At 36.6% G+C, this 20,543-nt stretch overlaps 1 protein-coding gene across 1 annotated transcript in view; it reads right to left on the bottom strand.

Annotated features, from left to right (window-relative positions):
• LOC107294675 (adhesion G protein-coupled receptor B3) overlaps positions 1 to 20,543 on the bottom strand; it is a gene marked incomplete at its 3' end in the record, with an annotated part of 218,035 nt that overhangs the window by 38,860 nt on the left and 158,632 nt on the right. The window contains exons 4-6 of the mRNA XM_015823927.1: positions 18,541 to 18,705; positions 14,475 to 14,639; positions 8,027 to 8,191 (exon numbers count right to left, since the gene is read on the bottom strand). Of these exons, the coding sequence (XP_015679413.1) occupies positions 8,027 to 8,191; positions 14,475 to 14,639; positions 18,541 to 18,705 (495 nt within the window). The remainder of the gene's footprint in view (positions 1 to 8,026; positions 8,192 to 14,474; positions 14,640 to 18,540; positions 18,706 to 20,543) is intronic.

A 20,543-nucleotide genomic window follows, 5' to 3' on the forward strand; every position in this document is an offset into this window, starting at 1 on the left:
CAACAAGCGGGATTGGCCTAGGGAATTTTTAGTGGGGTTTTAAGTGAAATTTTAATTATATAGGCCATAGTGAATATTTCTTTTTAATTTGGTTTTAAATTAGTATTTATTGTAGTATCTGTTTTATAAGGCTGTCAGCCGCCCTGAGTCCGGTAAGGAGAAGGGCGGGATAAAAATTGAATAAAATAAATAAAATAAATAAAAGTTTATGATCTTGTGGGGCTGCAGTATTAGCTGTCCAGCCTGTGGGTCACAGGTTGGACACACCTAATTTAAGCAATTTAATCACCACACAATTATAAAATCACAAACATTTCTGTATTATTGGTGATAATGATAATTGTGTAGTATGATATCCTACCCTTTTCTTGACCTAAAGTTGTTTTTATCAAAATTAGATTAGATCTAAATATTTTTTTTAAATCCTCATAAAATTAATAGAATATTTTGACTTGTACCAGAAATTATCATTAACTTTTTTTTTTTTTTTTACTGGCGGAGGTAAGAACTTTAGGCTGCTGTTTGTGACTTGTCCTTGTTTTTTACAGCATTTAGAAAACCTTTTTCCAAGTCTTATTCAGCTTACCCTTACAACAGACAAATTATCCATTTTTAGTTTTTTCCCCTTTTGCACACAGAAGGAGCTGTTCCATGTTGTGACAAACAATTCCGTCAAATTAATTTGAGCAATTGTTTAGCTGACTCCAGAGCCTAGCAGTCTATTTCTTAATTCAAGGCAAGGGCAAAGCTCTGCTAGAGCTTATATCCTGGGGACACACAGTCACTTCTGTCCCTGACAAATCATAGACGGAATTGCCATTTTGCATGCCAAACATTCATGTTTTCATCAGGGCTTTTATGCCTGGAAGAATCCTCTGAACTGGCACGGTGTAATCTTAGATTATTTTCTTTCAATTATTCTCCTTCATCAGCTATCAAAACAGCAATGATTATATGTTATTGGCCTTATGCACAAAGCTGATAAGCACGACAAAATTTCTTGTAAGATCATACAGATTTAAATATATGATAATTATAAATCATGACATGCTGGTCACAATTGCCAACAAATGTACATCTCTAAGGCGGATAGATCCTTCATTTATGTTCATTTCAAATGTTGCTAGTCTGTAAGATCATAGACATAGGAGATGCTGAACTAGTAACACCACACTTGACTATAAGAGAATTGTGCTTCTAATTGAATTTGGAGGTGAAATTAATATATCAGTAAATAAACCTTGACAGTCATTTAATATTTTTAATTAGGGGTAATGAGATACTGATAGGAGCTCTCTACCCAAAATGTGAAGAAATAAAACAGGAGGGCCATTGATTAACAGACTGCCTATCAGTAGGCAGTGACACCTAGCAAACTTGGCTCTTCTTGAAGACAACATATGGAAATTCAGTCCTGGTTAGTGCTTGGATAAGAGATCACCAAGAAAACCCGGAAATACAGTTTTTTTTAAAGCCCTAAAGAAAACCAGGGTATAGAACCTCATTAGGGTTGCCAAGAAAATAATAGGGCTTTGTAATCAAAAGTCATACATTATTTACACAGTGACGCAATACTCTCTCAAGAATTATACACAAAATAGCTATAAGCTAAAATGACTATGTTCAGTCTGGAATTATGTTGGACTCTTATTTTTCCTGACTTCCTTCACATGGGGTAATGCTCTCTGGGGATGATAGCAGATGTATCCCAGAGGTTCTAGAATGTATCCACTTGTGGAGGAAAGAGAACATTGAAAAAAATTGAATTTTCAGGAACATGGCTAAACTACAGGAAAAGGAATCCTATTGTTTGGTTGGAATGCCCTTGTCAGTTTCTGAATCCAAGGGCAAATGTAAGAAGGAAAAATGTTTTATTAGGTGATTTAATCCAGGAAGGAATAAATTCAGAAAAGTTATTGAGATAATATAAATTTACTTAGTACGGGCAGAGTGCCTCAGAGCTACAAAGACTTACGATCTAGCAAATTATCACGGTCTGCCCAAAACTTCAGATTAGCCACAAGATCAAAGAGCCCTCAACACAGACATCCAACTCCAAGGCTGGCAAAGAGGGAGGAGAGGCAATCCAATGTCTAATTTAACTTTCTGAATTTGGGGGCCTCTGGCCTCCAGAGAGTGAATTTTACATACCTTACTTCCCTGTTCCAGGCATGACATGTACCATAAGCAGAGATCATAGCATAGCATAGCATAGCATAGCATAGCATAGCATAGCATAGCATAGCATAGCATAGCATAGCATAGCATAGCATATATCTGATATATAGTATATATGAGATTATTGATATTTGAAATTACCAAATTGTCAATAAAATATTATTTAAGAAATGTGCAATTCAGCATTCAAAACACATTGCCACTAGTATATGAGTCATTATATGAACATAGAGTTACAGGTAGTATTATAGGGCAGAGCAAAGAATTAGGTCTTCTTGGGTTCATACTGTGAACTCACACTTGGGGATGGATGGGGCTTCATTGCACATTTCTCCCAAATGGAGCACTTGGCATAAAAGAGACTCTTTCCAAAATATAAATAAGAATTTGAGGACCTTAGAAGCCTTAGAATAATTTTGCCTTGTCACTTCCAAAACTATGCACCCATTACCAAATTCCACTCCAAGAATCAAGCGTGGCAGGAAAGAAAAAAGGAGGAAGTCAAGACGAAGGAGCAATAGACACAAACCTCCAAACCAAAACCGACACAACTGTCTTCAGTATGCCTTTCTACCTAAGCTTTCTCATGTATAAATACTGTCTTCTTCTTCTTCTTCTTCTTCTTCTAGAAGAAGAAGAAGAAGAAGAAGAAGAAGAAGAAGAAGAAGAAGAAGAAGAAGAAGAAGAAGAAGAAGAAGAAGAAGAAGAAGAAGAAGAAGAAGAAGAAGAAGAAGAAGAAGAAGAAGAAGAAGAAGAAGAAGAAGAAGAAGAAGAAGAAGAAGAGGAGGAGGAGGTCCTCCTCCTCCTCCTCCTCCTCCTTCTCCTTTTATTGCTATAAAATCTTTTCCTTGGAACTCTATAGCCCCCAGTCAGGGGACAAACTCCAGTCACCACCTACATTTCATCTGATCTCTGCTACCAAACATTCATAAATACTTTTCACTTGCAAGTTTCATGCATGGAGCACAACAAGCTGTCAGCACTGTGGAGATTCTACTACCATCTCCAAGGGCTATGTATCGCCAGTGGGAAATGTACCTGGAGCACAGAAGTCGGGGAAGTCTGTCCACAGAAGTCTTTTCTACAGAAGTCTCTTATTCTTAATCAAAAGTTGCATGCTCTGACCTTGTCAAACCTTTTCTATTATGTTTCTTGTAGCTTAGCACGAGGGCAAGAATGAACTAGTGTGTTTTCAATGATATAAAGCTGGCTGAAAACCTAGGGCAGAGGGTGGCCTCAGAATGCATCCTCTGAGAACCAAATGAGCAAGAATTAAAGCATGACGGATGCTTTGCAGAAACACTGGGTTCCTGGACATGCAGTATTTCCTGAAATGGGCAGAACTCCAAGACCAGAAAGAAAACTAGCCTTAACAGCCAACAAATAAACCAGCAAGGAGACTAAACCTCAAAAAAGGATACAAAATCTACGTCTCCCTAAGTTTTGGATGCAACCTGCCAAACCCCTCAAAATAACTTTCAAATAATAATTTTTGATGGAACAACACAGCAAAATAACAGAGGATAAAACATATTAATTTAAAAAAATATACTTAAATGCAATTTAAATTAAATCAGATTTAGCTTATCTTTTTGGTCAAGTCATTGGGGGAAGGGTACAGGTTCCTTCTTCACTCCAAAGAGGATTGCTTTTAGAAAAAAAGATGTGTGCTCCTGTTCTAAAGGTCCAGGCTTAGGGGATATACTGTACAGTATCTCCTATATACTGTTGCTAATTCTTTGCTCTCTCTGCGAGTCTTCATTTGCTCTCCACAGAGCATCCTCCAATACGTACACAGTTGACTAAACAATGGAAGACTCTTATCCCATGATAGAAGTTTACCTTTTTCCACCTGGGCAGTGATCCAGACTTGATCAAATGTTTGTTTCTTTGTTATATTGGTTTAGAGAGCCTTCTGATATTTGGATTTGCTAACATTCTCATCCAAGGTGAGCCATCTCACATTAAGCAATCTCCTATGCCTGGGAAGAACCATGGCAAGCAGACAAGGACCAGGTATTAACTACATGGAACTGGAGCTATAAGGGATAGTGACTCCTCTCTGTCACAGCTGTGTCTCAATCACAAGAGACCTGATGGAGTGCTTGACTGACAAATCATTAGAATTTACTTTTCAAAATTCACTCTTTTTTTGATCTTGTGCAGTAAATCACTTACCATCCAAATGTGCTGTTATTACCTAGGCAAAAAAGGCAATCTAAGGTTTCAACCATATTTTGCAGTATGATTTTTATAATTCCCAACCAGTTAGTGAGATATAATATCCTAAAATATCAATAGGACATCAGATTGCCTATCTCTGAGTTAGAGATTGATTGGCAAATGGAAGTGCTCTATTCCTAGCTCTCTTGAAGGCTGGGAAACACAATGATGCTCTGGTCACCTACAGTATTTGTAGGTGACCAGGATTTCCAATATTCTTCAGCATGCTTTCTTGTTGCCATCAACTGTGAATAAGGAGGTGGAGCAAAGAAGAGGCAACATAGGAATGGGCAGCTGAAGATGGTAGTTCTCTGATAATACACTTCCAGGAGCAGTCAGTATGGCATCAGAGTGAGTCTACTTCTCTCCTTCCAAAATGGACCCAGCCAATTTGAGTGGTGATGCTGGATGAAAGATTTTTGAGAAGTTCCTGCTACCAGCAACCCAGAGGAAGTAGTCATTTTTTTTAATCAGCAACAGTAGATCACGGGTGTCAAACTCGATTGTGCCACGTGACGTATTGTGACATATCGCAATGTTTTTTGCCTTTGTGGAGCCAGGGTGGGTGTGGCTTGTGCGTGAGGTATCCGGCCCGTAGACTGCCAGTTTGACACCCTTGATGTAGATTATCAGTTCTGTTGTGCTGTAACAGTGTGATTGAGGGACAGAAACTATGGGTGGCCACAGCTATTTTATCTTAGTCTATATCTAAGTAATATATATGCATACCATAATAGGTGGTGCTGGTTTTGTATTAAAGTCTCAAATTCTTGGGTTTTTTTTTTAAATGTTTCTCCTTCATTCTTGAGATTCGATTTTATTCTTCTGATGGTTTGAAAATATATGAGCCATGGCATATTCCAGCTTTCACTAAGGAGTTCTTGCTGTGTTTTTAGTTTATTCATAGAATCTGAGTGAACCATATCTGCATATATAATTACATTTTTATTGCTGTAATTATCTCTGTCATAAAAGGCATTTAAAGGAGAAACTAGAGGTACAGTTGTTGAAGATATTTGGATGGATTTTGGATGTTTTATTGTTGACTGTTTTGTACAATGCCATGGGTTTGCATTGATTTGCTAGTAGGCAGGGTAAATAAATAATTAAAAATGTCCAGAAGAAATCCAATCAACAGTTGATAGATGTTGGATCCCCGATTCTATTGGAACAGACATGTCTTAGGGACCACAAATATCTTTTGCATTCCCGTAATGTTGACTAGTTATGGAGAAGGTTGTACCATGAAAGAGCATAATGAGATTAGGCTCTTTCTCCCATTTCACTTTGCAGCTCCGATCTCCATTATTGCTGATTATCCCACCAACTTATATATTGTTTCAAAGCAAGCTTTATAGTGACAGATAGTAAAAGTAGAAATAAGAGATCACGAACATGCAACTGAAGGGTCCATTGGACAATAAAACAATGGAATAATTCTGACTGAGCAATATTCTCATTAGGTTCTCCAAAGGCTTTAGCACCTTTTGTAGCGTGTGCTGATTTTAGATTGATAGTTGCTTAAGGTCTAGCACAGACTTTCCAGGACTTCATGTGATTTCACCAAGTGAAGGAGAAAGATCAGAAAGGGGGGAGAAATATACAGTTCTAGCCTATTTCACTGGCTAATAGCCTTGGATATGTATCTATGAGCAGGAGCAAAGAACAAGGCACTATCTAGTTCTGACTCCATGCTTGCCATGGGGGGGGGGAGGGGAAATCAATCCCAGTAAAATTACCTTAGATATTCACAAAAAAACCTTGAAATTACATAATGGCCTCTTCGTTTGCTTGCTGTCATATTTGTATTTGTATAATTAAAGAGGGTTTGTTGTTGTCTATTGTCATGATAATGAAATATACTGTAAGTATTTAACGAAGATACTACAGATACATAAAATGAAACCATGGAATTTAAAATATCAAGCTAAAATATATAACAGTTACATAACTGAGCTAATTTGCTATATGCAAAAAAAACCCCATCAGGAATAGAAAGATAGCAATTAATTCTGTCCAATTATGATTTCAGATGATTGAATGAAAATTTGTCCTTCCTCTGTTTTCCGAGGGAAAGGTTCTGTAATTACCTTGGAGTAGAGAGAACAGACTAAACTCAAATTAAATACATTTACACATTTTAATTTATTTTAATCAACTGCAGTCCTACACAAACTTTCCTAAGTCCAAGTTTCATTAAATGGCCTCAGTCCTTAGTAGACACAGGATTGTAATAAGCAGCATATATTTAAGTTCTATTAAGCCGAAAGAGATTTCAATGTAATTTTATGAAACAGTTTTACCTTGTGTTAAGATTTTCTTCCACAGTTTTCATTATTTAACTTCCAATGAAAAGGATGGGTTATAATTCAATAGCAGAGCATCAGAAGGCCAAATCTGGATCCCAGCATTATCAGAAAGGAGGATGAATAGCAGGTCATTATTCAGACCTTGAAGAGGTGCTATAAGAGCAGCAGAATCTGATATGTTGGTTCCCTACATTCTCCAAAACCTGTCGAGTGATTGGCTTTCACACTGAAATGTTTCTAATACGCAACGAAAGATCCCAAGTCCTTGCCCAGTTTGTTGCTTCTACTTACGTTGATTATATGAATTCAAGAGCAGAATTTAGAGTAACAATTTCGTAGCAATTTGTTTGTAACAAACACAAATCTGATCGTCAGCATTTCAAATTTCATCCACTTTTAATACTTGTATCGAGTATTTAAAAAGTCATCATGTATCAAACTGAAATAATTTATGAATTGCTGGGATACAGTTTGTGAAGAAGTCGGAATGGCTTACAACATTATTTGGAGCCAATTCAATTATCAAACTAAAACAACAACAACAAGGGACCATTATACGTAGTTCCCACAACCACCACCTTCATCATCCTCTTCAGAGAAATCTGTCCATTTTTCTTCAAAGCATGATAATAAATAATTGTCAAGGTTTTACCTGGTGGCAATTTTACCTGGTGGCAATTTACCTGGCAGCTTGTTAATTGTTTTAGTAGTTTCAGATGAATTGTTCTTTTGTGATGAAATGTGCAGGTGGAGAAGGACTGGGAGGAATCTCAGCAATTGCACCATGGCTGTCGGGCGCAAAGAATCAGGAACATTTGTGAAGGTTGCCGCATAAATGATTTATTGAGGCCTATACACAAAAATCCAATCAACTAATGGCCAGTGCTAAATCGGTGCTAGATAAGAGTCCATGGAATTCAAGGGGTTTGTTTGGGGGTTTCTTGTGGCAACTGATGATGTGTTTTAGTCCACCCTCAGTTTTGCCTGCTCTTTTTCTACAATGGTTTCCCAAGGAGGAGGCAGCACGCTCCAAAAATCCAAAATAAGGGACTGTGCAGTCCTGAACTGTATGGGGGAAGGAATAAAAGATTTAGAGTAGCCCATATCTATTAGGTCAGAAGATTATAGTTCTAATCTGGTAAGATTCAGTCTATTAGACGTATATAAAAAAAGAACAGGACTCGACTGAATTTCAATGTGTCTTCTTTGGGCTTAGGCCTGATATCTTTCTTTCACCTTTATTTTAAATCCTAGATGTGATTGTGTTAAACCTGAAAGCCATATTGAACCACATTCTACACATACCTGCTACTTACCTGGGCATCGCTGTTCACTACACCGTCTAACCTCATCTCCACTTCCTTCACACTGTTGCCCAGTAGTAGCTGCACCTTGGCATATCCTTATTCTCTTCTCCCAGCCACCATCACAAGACTTGGAACACCCACTCCAGTGGCCCCAGTGATTCCACTGACCATTAGCTGAAGAAAATATAAATATATGTATATATAATAGTTCAATACCACAACAGTAGCTATTACAAACAGACCCACCCAAATGGGTAAAACAGCCATTTAAAAAAGGACAGAACAAAGTTAGTTGAGAAAATACTCCAGAATAGGCATAAGCTAGCCAGAGTTAAGCATATATTTCAGTTCAATGGGAAGAGAGAGAGAGAGAGAGAGAGAGAGAGAGAGAGAGAGCAATTTGTTTGAATCCAGCTGGTAAATAAATTTAAATGCAATATAGTTTTGTCCATATAGTAAGAGCAAAGAGAAGTGGCTGTGCTTGAAAAAAATACAGTAACTGAGAGCAAACCCCACTGAATTCAGCAGAAGTTACTCCTAAATAGGCATGCATTGGATTGCACAGTAAACATATATTGATGGCACCCTCATTTTCACAGCATGATTGTAACATGTAAATATGAAATATTTTAAACAACTACTAGGCTTCATTTACACAGCTATTCTAATATTGCAGCATAATACAATGATTTATTTTTATATATTCAGCAATATCTCTTTGGTTCATCTACTGTAAATTTCTCAATATATATATTTGGTAATAGTACCAAATCAAATAAAAAAAAACTAGGAAAGAATCTTTAGACTCTAATCATGATAGAAAAAAAGGATTTGCTCCTTTGGCTTCAGCTTACAGAACAATTTGCGTCAACTTAACCTTTCAAATATCACCCAAGGAATTCTTCCATTAATAAACACTTTTTAATCCTTGGAAGAATTACGATTTCCCAGCAAAAAGCTATCCCTGAAATGTGTCATATGGTGGATTTCTTTTTCAATATCACCAGTAGGAGGCAGCTTTCACAGATTTTTGCCCTTCCCTTCAGTTCTGAATACCAGCTGCCATTGATTGATAAATAAAATAAAATAAGAAAAAATAAGAAAAGAAAAGAAAATAAAATAAAATAAAATAAAATAAAATAAAATAAAATAAAATAAAATAATAAAATAAAATAAAATAAAATAAAATAAAATAAAATAAAATAAAATAAAATAAATAAAATAAAATAAAATAAAATAAAATAAAATAAAATAAAATAAAATAAAATAAAATAAAATAAAATAAAATAAAATAATAAATAAAATAAAATAAAATAAAATAAAATAAATAAAATAATAAAATAAAATAAAATAAAATAAAATAAAATAAAACAAAACAAAACAAAACAAAACAAAACAAAACCTTAGCAAATCAGTAGCACATTAATCTCACCCGAAAGCAAGTGAAGCAACACTAAACATGATACTGTTCAGAAGGCATTTAGCAGTGCAGTCTTAATCCCTGGAAGTTGATAGGGGAGCAGTTAAAATGATGTTGTGCTGCCCTCTACCTTCCACTGCTAGTAGAAAAAGAACTGGCTTTTATATGGGGAACGGGAGGTGCTGCTGCTGCAGTGATTGCCACCATGGTACCCAGACGTTTCCAACAGTTTTTGCCAAGATCTCTTGTGGCTGAACAAGGGGAAAAACCTAATTTTTGAGATATGCTTGCTGCAGGCATGTCAATCAGCTAAAGTCTCCCTTTCACCCGCTGCTGGCATTATAATAGGTGGAGCTCCCTGTTGAAGGTTTCAGTCAGTTGAAGGTGTCCCCACCCAACTGAAGATGTCCACAGGACTGAAGAAGAGGAGGAGCTATGCCCTGGCATTCTTCTCAACTTCGCCTGGATTTTGTTCCAGTGCACTTATATGCCATTTACTTTAAAGTCACTATTTACACATACAATAAATGTCTGCGTTAACTGCAGCTGATAAAAAAGGTCTTTGCCTTACACAGATAAGATAATGAAGCTGACAGAAAGCAAGACTGAAAGGAAGGGATGTTATCTTTTCTGTAGTTCACCATCACCCAGTGGTGGGATTCAAATATGTGAACGATCGGTTCTCTGTGTGGATGCCACTTCCGGAAGTCCATTCTGGAGCTGGGCAACAAAAAATTAGCTACTGGTTCTGCCGAAGTGGTGCGAACTGGCTGAATCCCACCACTGCCATCACCTCAGGACATCATTAAGGATTGAAAGCGGAGGGCCAAATTCTTTGCAGGCCCTTATAAATTCAAAATGTCCCCATCAATATAGTGGCTTTTTCAATTCGCTCCACCTCTTCTTGCAGTTTGAGGACACGGGTGATTTGCTTTTCAAACCACTCTCTGATTTAAAACGAACCAACACCAACAAAGATCCCTTTTCACATTGCTTATGTCAACATATATTATTCAGAGGAGCACATAAACAAGACTGTGAGTACAGACACTAGAGAATTTTATTCTGCCTGTATTTTTAAGCAAACTGACATGATTTCAGACTAATGTTTTCCCTTTGGACTTAGTTATGTAGTGCAGTTCTTGCTCTGAATGTTTCAAATCTGGGTATTTGGGGAGGAGGTATAGATGAAAATAGACATTACCGAGTAGAATACTTTAAAAAAAAACATTCAGAATAACAATCATTATAAAACCATGCTTTAGATAGCAATAGTACTTAGACTTATATACCTCTTCATTCTGCTTTACAACCCTCTCTAAGCAGTTTACAGAGTCAGCATACTATCCCCAACAATCTGGGTCCTCATTTTATCGACCTTGGAAGGATGGAAGGCTGAGTCAACCTTGAGCCAGTGAGAATCGAACTCCTGGCAGTTGGCAGAGTTAGCTGGCAATATTGCATTCTAAGCACTGTGCCACCACGGCTCTTAAATGTAAATTCTTATTTTACATTATTAAATGTAAATTCTTAAATTAAATGTAAATAAAAGTATTGCAGATTATTTCAGAATTAAGATGCATCAATTGCATGAACTTGCGAATTTTCTATGGCACCACTTCTGGTGTGGTGTTGGTTCACAATAATGCTCGCCCAAACACCGCTAGACACACCCAAGAACTTTTGAAGCAGTTCCATTGGGATGTACAACAAATACGTTGATATTTTCAGAAAGGGAATTTGAAATACTTATGTAAACAACACTGATAAGAGAGAAAGTCCTACACATTTTTAAAAACTGAAACCACTTAATTAATAGAGGACAGAACTAGGAGATAACTAATACTATTCTGATCAGGAAATCTATACTTTTTTTAATCGTGTTATCAATAAATCACTCTATATCTTTTGCTAGAAACATGCAAATTAAGTTCCAAATTAACCTTCTCTATCCTTGGTAGAGACAATCGGAAAGCAGGCTTTGAAAGGAAGCTGCTATTCCTGCCTTTGCTGCTCTGCCCATCTTTAATTTTTAACTGTGATCACAAACTGACAAGTTATTAAGAGCTGTCCTGAATACATTTTTAACTTAGACTGGAAGATGAAAAAAAAACAAAACAAGGCTGTAAAAGCAATAGCTGTAGTCCCCAGATGTCTCCTCTATCCAGTCTTTTGTACTGATCCTTCTCCTAGTGCTAGTGAGAGAAATTCGACTCAGCCTTGCCAAAAAACACATAAATAAGAGAAGACAGAGAAAGAAACAGAGAGAGCCTGCATAAATTTCTCTCCTTTGGGGATTTCACATATTGCATTCCTCAAATCCCTTTCTTTCCTCCTTACGTATTATGGAGTGATCCAAATGTGCTTAATTCCCTCTGCTCCAAACAGGCTGTTCTTTCTATACTTCCTTTAATAAACCGACAATCCTAAAATCTCAAACAAGAGGATTTACTACAAATAAAAGCATCCGAGTAAAAGCAACTAGCAAAATGCTTCCTTTTCTTGCCGGTGAGATTCTGGAAGCCTAGCTTTGTGCTGAAGTTAAACCTGTAGCAAGGAAATTCAAGTCAGGTGTATGTGCAATTTTGAAAGTAAAAATAAAATAAAATAGAAGTGAAAAACTATGTAGAAAATCGTGGAGGAAGAGGGAGAGAGAGAGATGGTAAGTGCTAGTAAAATATAAATGTACTGCTATACCATGTCTGAAATTAACCATTCTAGACAAGAATTCTTTATCTACTAAACTTAGAATAAAATATTTCAAAATGGAATTTTATTAACTTAATTGGCATATGACTTGTTGCGAATTTAAAGCAAAAGGAACTGAACTGAAACTACATGAAGGTATTCATAATGCAAGCAAGTTAATTAAAAAGGGTGGATTACATAAAAATTGTATGGAGAATATGAAGTGTTGGAAGCAGCTGAGTTTAAAAAAAACGAAGGGAAACCAAATAAACAGATAAATCTTAACTATCCCAGTTGCTAGAATTAGAAGGAGAAAAATTATTTTGGCAATATTGAAAATATTCAGTAAAATGCAAGTATTGAACTTCTTAAATTACGATAATTTAAAAACTGCATTTATTATCTCCTATGCAATAATTCTTTTAAAGAGCAATTAAAAGGAGCCAGTCTCCAGCATTAAGAGAGATTCTCTACTTTATTCATAAGACCTTCCAGTAAAGCCTTTAACGTTTCTGAACTTTGAAATACAAAGCCATTCTTCAGTTATATACTGTAATTACAAAGTGATTTCTGTTCCCTGAACAGATTAAACTTCAGCCCACATTTCTTCTGGAACAGGTATGACTGCATGTAGAAAACAAGGGTTGTTTAAACGTACCTTTCATTTTCTCATATTCTTTTTTATATATATATAAAAGTCTGCTCTGTAAATATATAGGAGTAGCCTTCAATAACCCAAGAAGTGATAATCAGAATTTCTTTCTATATATATATATTTTAAAAATCAGTCTTTATCTCACGGAGAAGGTGATTTTGAAGCTGCTATAAAACAATATTGAACAGTAAAGAAGCAATAACAAAAAGGATGCAGCTTTTGGGGGGAAAGGAAAAGGGAAAGGAAAAAAGTGAAATCTCCCTTAAATTTATCCTGGTGACAACAAAGACATAGTCATGTTGTTGGGTTGGCAACAACATGGAGGAGGTTTACTCTGTGTTCCTTTTGGATTTCTTTTCTCCCAAATTCTCAGCCTGGTCTACAGTCCCAGAGTCTTCCATTCAAAACTTAATCAAATCAGACTCTGCTGAATTTTCCTCATGGTTAGCCAAGGCCAACTTGATGCTGATCCCTGTTATAAATTAGTCTTAATAAGCCACTTAGGGCTTTAGAAGGCCAGAGTTTTTCAAGTATGCCCAGAGGAGGATGCCCAGAGTCAATGCAACTACTTTAACTTTGATGATATATGTTTTCTGCACTTGGCCTCAGTAAACAAGGTTACTGCATCTTTGGCACTAGTGGAGTCTGCCGAATAGTTTTCAGTGTATTTCAGTTGGCCTGAGAGACAAGCTGTCCTTTGGATCTTGGGCTCCAATTCCCAGCAGAGTTAGCCAGCATAATCAACTGTTGGGAGTTGTACAGCAGTAATTCCGGGATTGTATTTTTCTCTTTCATCAGAGTAGTCTAAATAAGGTATTAAAAAGATAGTAACTAGTTTAATCTAAACAAGATATCATCTGACGGATAACTGTACCAAGATATCTGTGTCCACAAGGTTTTGCAGCAGATGCATATTTGATATCACAAACTGCAGTCTAATCAAAATGAGGCATTTCATTATTATGGGTCTTGTTGAAGCATTCTTAAATTCAGGCCCTATAACTTGTCATCCCCCCTTCCATTATTTCAGCACTGCTATTCTTTCATTTGTGTCCCACCTTTATTATTCTTACAAATAATTCAAGGTGGTGAACATATCCAACACACCTTCCTCCTCCTATTGCCCCACAACAACAATCCTGTGAGGTGAGATGGGCTGAGAAAGAGTGACTTTATGTTTACTGTTTCTCCCCTGAGGTACTCTAAAAATGAATACAAATGAGCAGAAGGGGGGGAACCCTGATATTGTCATGCATGAAACATGAAGCAACTTTTTTAGCCAAGGATGGTAAGAGTGGTATATTAGACTATGGCAGAAGAAGACCAAGTTCAAATGTCTAGATCACAGCTTAGAAATTGCTCAAAAGCATACTAGATAATCTTGTACCCAAGAGCAGAGGTCCCCAACCTTTTGGGCACCAGGGACCGGTTCTGTGGAGAGAGATTTTTCCGCGGACCAGAGGGTGCGTGGTTTTGGGTATTGCCTGCATCCCGTGGATGGGGCTTTGCTTGTTTGTGCGGACCGGTTGCTGGAATGCCACGGCCTGGTACTGGTCCATGGACTGGGGGTTGGGGACCCCTGCCCAAGAGTATCTCTCTGCCTCTATGACATCCCAGACTGCTAAGAGAATAAAGAATAATACCCAACCTTTTTTCACCACTGTATAAGAAGGGATCGAGAGAATGTAATGTACCTGTACATTCAGAGTTGTAACATTCCCTGCTTTCTGCCCACGGACCTCTGCACTCAGAGCCTCCATGTGCTGCTGCTGTGCACTGCCGGCTTCTCTGCTGGGTGCCGTTGGAGCAGGTCACCGAGCATTGACTCCAAGTACTCCATTCTTGCCACTGTCCATCAACTGTTGCAACAGACGCAAAATAGAAATGAAATCCATTTACCTTTTTAGAGCCCAGAGAGCTTGTTCTTTTAGTATAACTTGTTACTTTCAGTTTTACATTTGGAATTGAGAACAGTGGGACTTTTTTCGTATTGTGAGTTTAATGCTTATTCATATTTATTGATGATATTGATGAATATTATTGTTCTAGATAATTTAACTCCTAACCTGTAAGGGGTACAGATAGTCTCCGGAGTTTAGAAGCCCTGTTTACCGATGTCCCATAGTTAAGAACAGAGCAAAATTTAAGTTAAATACACAATACTTCAGGTTAAATACACACTGGTTTGAATTTATTACACAGTACTATACAATAATACTGTCCTAGTTTACATACAAATGCAATTTAAGGGCAGGCCTTGGGAATGGAACTCATTCTTAAAGTGGGACTACATGCAACATTTGCCAGTCTCTACTTCATTTAGATGCTACTTTTGGTTTCTGGTAGGTGTGGTGTCCGATAGGTGTAGGAGTCCTTTCTTATTCATTTTTGTCGGGACTGATGGCCAAGCATCTCTTCAGAGGGATGGGCTATGTTTTAAATTTAATTCAGAAAACATACTTTAGAACAGAGGTCCCCAACCTTTTGGGCACCAGGGACCGGTTCCATGGAGAGACTTTTTTCTGCAGACCGGAAAGTGGGTGGTTTTGTGTGGTGCCTGAATCTCGCGGATGGGCTTTGCTTGTTTATGTGGATTGATTTCTAGCATGCCGCGTCCCAGTACTGGTCCACGGACCGGGAGTTGGGGACCCCTGCTTTAGAAAGTTCAGGATTGTGAATGCAGCACCTATTTGAGACATATTAAAGACACTACATCTGTTTTCATAGGCAGGTGCTTTGTTCATGTTCCCTCTTGTTCTATGATATCTCTTCTGAACCTAAACAGAAGCACTACAAAACACTACTGCCTTGCAATTTTTAACTTCTTATATAACAATTGTATTCCAGACTCACAAGTAAATGTGATGCTCTGGATGAAGCAGCTCCCTGGCAGGCTACAATACATAGCACCAATGAAAGAGCCAGCAGAGGCATCATGAGTAACATTTTGAACATGACAAGCAAGTGATAGCTTGTACCCCTCTGCCACAAAGAACTACACATCTACCTAAGCATAGGGTGGTGCTCTCATATCCAAAGACTTGATTTATGGCAAGTGGCCAAAATACATTTACTTGGGGATTTAACCAGTAGCACTTGATGTTAGGACATCAAGTGCCACTGGTTAAATCCCTAACTAAATCTATTTTGGCCACTGGCCATAAATCAAATCTTTGGTATGAAGCTTATAGCCTATGGAGTTCCTCTAAGCAGTTCTGGAGCCTTTTAATTTTTTTGTCTCAAATAAAGTATGTACTGTACGAAGCATGTCGCTGATCACTGATCTACTACTGGACAAAAGTAAGGTAAGGTGCATTAAGGAAAAATATGATTAGATGACCGGAAGGTATATTTGCACTACAATTGCAAATGCTGTTTCAATTAAGAAATATGACATGGGAAAGTTAAAATGTGGTATTTACTCAAAGATATAAAATATTTGCACTTTATCCCAATACTAAGCTCCTTCTTCATTTATGTTAATAATGGAAAGTCATTGGACATAATAACTCTGGATAAGTGAAGAGGCTCAGGCAGTTTATAAAGGATTATTCCGAAGAGAGAACTATGAGAAACACAGACAGATCATATAGATGCAAGGCATGTCCCAATCTCTGGTTCTCGCCCTTGGAAGTGTATTTTCATTATAAAATAATAGAAAACAAGAGTGACTATGTGAATGCAGCCTTCCATTTTCTACACAAAAAAATGTCTCTCAAATAACCAACAGTCTTGAAGACATTTACGGTGGACTACCTTCACTGACTAGAAAACTAAAAGAAAAACACAAAATGTCCAAATGGTTGTATCTATTAAGTCTATTTTGTGGCTTTATACAAAGGTGACATCTTATAAACATCAAATGTCATTTATTTCTAGTTCAATGACATTGCGGAATGATATTAACAAGAAAGGTGACAAGCTAAGTAATGAACTCGGAACATAACATTATTTATGAGATATGATTATACTTTGAGAAATCGGTTGAAATGAATAATTAATGAGCCACCCAACATTTCTTGATGCTGTAGGCTTGTACTACATTGTTCTCTTTGTACTTGATTTGTGTGTCTCCTTATAACGTGTCTGTTAAATGGTTATGGCGGTATTCTATCACATGATATTTTTAAGCTAAAGGGACTGTTGTTACCAATGCTTAATAGTGTTAACTACTTAAAACCACACCGTTTTAAGAGCACTCTTATAAATAAATCCTTTACTTTGCTTTATTCTTTTTTCCTTCAGGGGAAAATCACTGGGATAGTAAAACATAGAGATGAGATTTTCTCCCTAATAGCTCATACCAAAAACATCACAGGCTGCAATGCATAGATGGATATAACTAACCATCTTACTCATCGGTACATCAGTATTCAGAGTTGTCATAGATTTCATTTAAATAATCATTTAGTTTGAATCACTTCAGAAGTGTTATCTACTTCCATTTCACTAATATGCCTCACATCCAAACACACTGAACACTGCAACTGAATAATATTGAATACACAGTAAATGGATTAACATAAAGATGATTGATAATATCTGATAGGAATAGACTAATACAGAGTTTTAAAATAATGTTAGTATTAAAACTATGCCTGGAGAATACACTGAGAAGAATGAGAAAGAGATGTCCCTTATCTGACCATTTCTAAAATGGTCATTATTGTTATTTGATTCAGCATCATCTACTTAACCTTACTTTTTGTCCCACAAGCAACCACAATGTTTCTGTTATATGTACCCACAAAATCATTATATACAGTATACAGGGAGCTGCAGAGAGCCGTGTTGTATATGTTACATCCTGTGCCATTTTAGAATTTTTTCTGATTTTTAGGATTAGCTTATATGGTATAAGGGGCTGGAGCAAAAAGGAGGGGAAGCTATATTGCAACAGCACAACTCTGGATCCTATGTGGGGTTCCCAGATCATCCGTTTCACGTCCATATTGTTTTACAGATTAAGCTAATTGTCAAGATCCAAGAGGAATTCTTTGGTCTTTGAGTAGACTGTTACATGTTATTTCATAAATTGCTAAAAAGTATGTCTGCCATTCCACCACCTGACAGTCCTCCCCATGTGTTCACAATAAGTGGTTAGTTGAACCATGTTTAACTGAAGGCACCAAACTGAGTAGGTTTACTAAACAAATTAGTTATTCAGATTTTAGTCTGATCCGCAAGTCTTGCTATTTGAGGAAGCAAAGGAGTCACTGGTAGACCTGGAAAGAGATGCCTTTCTGACAATAGCAATTTTTTTTTTTTACACAGGGGATTATTACTGGATTAAAAAGTCATTCTTGTTCTGAGTTTTCATTTTTCATTCATATACCATGGATCCCTTTAGTCTTTTTGGAGAGAATTTAATGCATAGCTATCTTCCTTTTCCAAGGATGGATTTGTATTTATTTGGAACAAGGGATCTGGTTGCAGCTGATAAAAGCCTTGACATTTGTGTCCTTGGAGTCTCAATTTGAGTTCTTGTTGTGCCTTCCCAAGGATTGCCAGACATGTGATTTTAAGGTCTAAGAAGCACAAATGTCCTGTTTTTCAGGACAAAGATAAGGTTGCTAACCCAACTCTAACCATACGTATTAATTAATTCTCCAGTTTACTCCAGTAATGAATCCTTTATGCAGTTTTTAGGCTCAATGTGTAGAAAATGACAAAAGCAGGCCACAGAGGAAGTACAGAGAGAGAGGGAGAGAGAAAGAAACAAACCTCATAAGCAAAAACAGTCATTCTATGCATGCTCACCAGGGCACAGGGCAATATTGCAAGGCTTATGCTGTGTTTCAGGTCCGTCACATGATCTTCCCCCGTACTGAGGAGGTATACATGACCTCGTCCTAGTTCTTTGGCCTCGACCACATGTGAATGAGCACAGACTCCAAGGTGACCATTCCTCCCAAACTCCATGTACTGTAATAAAGCAAAGAGGCTTTAAAAAGAAAAGAATACAAGTAACAAAATGAATTCAAAACAAGCAGAAGAAATGGTAAGAGGAATTACTTGGCCAACTTCAAAGAGAGAAAGAACGAGTAGCAATTCCACCAGTTACAAATATCGATTAATGCATCTTAGAGAGCACGCTAGTGCTGGATAGAAGAACACTGATTGTTAAGTCAACTTGTGACTCCAGAGCTAATGTTATCCAAAAGAAATCTAATTTAATACAATGTGGAACGTATAGGTTTGAAATATGGACATAGCCTCTGAATCTAGTTTTAGAGAGCTATGAGAATCCTAGACAACCAACAACTTTTCCATGAATGCCATTAATTATTAAATTCCAATGAAGAGAGCGGATCTACACGCCCAAAGCAACTTTAGACACATAATGGGGGTTTCCTCTAGAAAGGAATGTTAATATTATGATTAAACAGCTTCAAGGATATGGTGTTTCACCTTACATTTGAAATAGATTAATAACATATAACTTCTACTAATGAATAGGAATAAATAATAATATTCATATTATAAGTGCTCTTAGAAAAAAAATAAACACCTGGTAACACAGGCTTCTTTAATGTAGCCTTGATAGTCTTCTTATATTACAAAACCATAATGACATAATGTGTATTTAGTAATAATGAACAGTACAACAAATTGATTATCATCAGGTAGATGGATGAGCTTGAAATTTACCCCATCAAGTGTTTCATTTTAATATAAATGTGAACTAATTGATCTTTGACTAGGCTATGCAAACTTGGAGGGGATGATTAAATATTTTCAAAACAGGGTTTTCTCAGTCAAAATGAAATGCTTCAAAAAAGCAGGTGACAATAAAATTAATGTTCTTTCTTTATTTTGTAAAAGTTCAAAGCATGTCCAAGGTGTGCTATAAAATAGTCCTAAACTGGTTTCACTCTAAGGTACTTTATGATAAAATGTCATCTATTTATCACGCTTAAATTATAAATTATTTTCTTATTTCCAGCTTCAACATTAAATTTTATTTCATTGTGTTCATGTACAAATGGCATATTTGTTCATTGATTGTTGATATTTCTATTTTTCTCCAAATAATTCTAAGAATTTATATTATAAACATATAAACAATAAACATAGCCAAAAGAAGTCACCAGTAAGTCCAATTATAATGGGACAAATATGTATCTGCACTCTCTCAAAATGCAGGAAAAAAAGCTCATGAGTGAATGACACAACAAAAATGTTGTTAAGAGGTGAAGGTATTTTAACCTCCAACTTACCAGTTTTCTAAATCCAGGAGTTTTAGTCAATAGACATGAGTGTCCTATATAGTGAAGCTTCATCTGAATGTTTTTTTTTTAATTTTATTTATTTATACATAGTACCCTATAATACTGTATTATCATACTCTGCTAAAAAGGAACAAAATGTATGGTTAAAATGTCAGCTTCCATTTAATGTTATGTATTATTTTCATTGTAGTAAACTATAAATCAAATAAAAGTTTTGAGTTCTATTTGGAGCCAATCAAGAGAAGCAGGGTGAATTTGCTTCAAGCTAGCAGTTCAAACTTAAACAGAAGTATAGGCTAATGCTATTTGGGGTGGAACAACAAAAACATATTTGTTAGCCTTGGACCTGCCAGACAATCTTTGTCTATTGGCAATAAAGTGTAACTGATAGCTTTCCAGATAAAGTTCAGGATGCCTGGAGCTGATCATTGGTAACATCAACCGAAAAATATATGTGTGGGCATAAACCAACACAATAAGTTTTTTTCCTATTCAATAAATGCAGTTGAGTTACCTCAAGCCATAAATTCT

Source organism: Protobothrops mucrosquamatus, unplaced genomic scaffold, assembly GCF_001527695.2.
Source record: "Protobothrops mucrosquamatus isolate PMUCROS unplaced genomic scaffold, P.Mucros_1.0 scaffold2051, whole genome shotgun sequence".
Taxonomy (NCBI): domain Eukaryota; kingdom Metazoa; phylum Chordata; class Lepidosauria; order Squamata; family Viperidae; genus Protobothrops; species Protobothrops mucrosquamatus.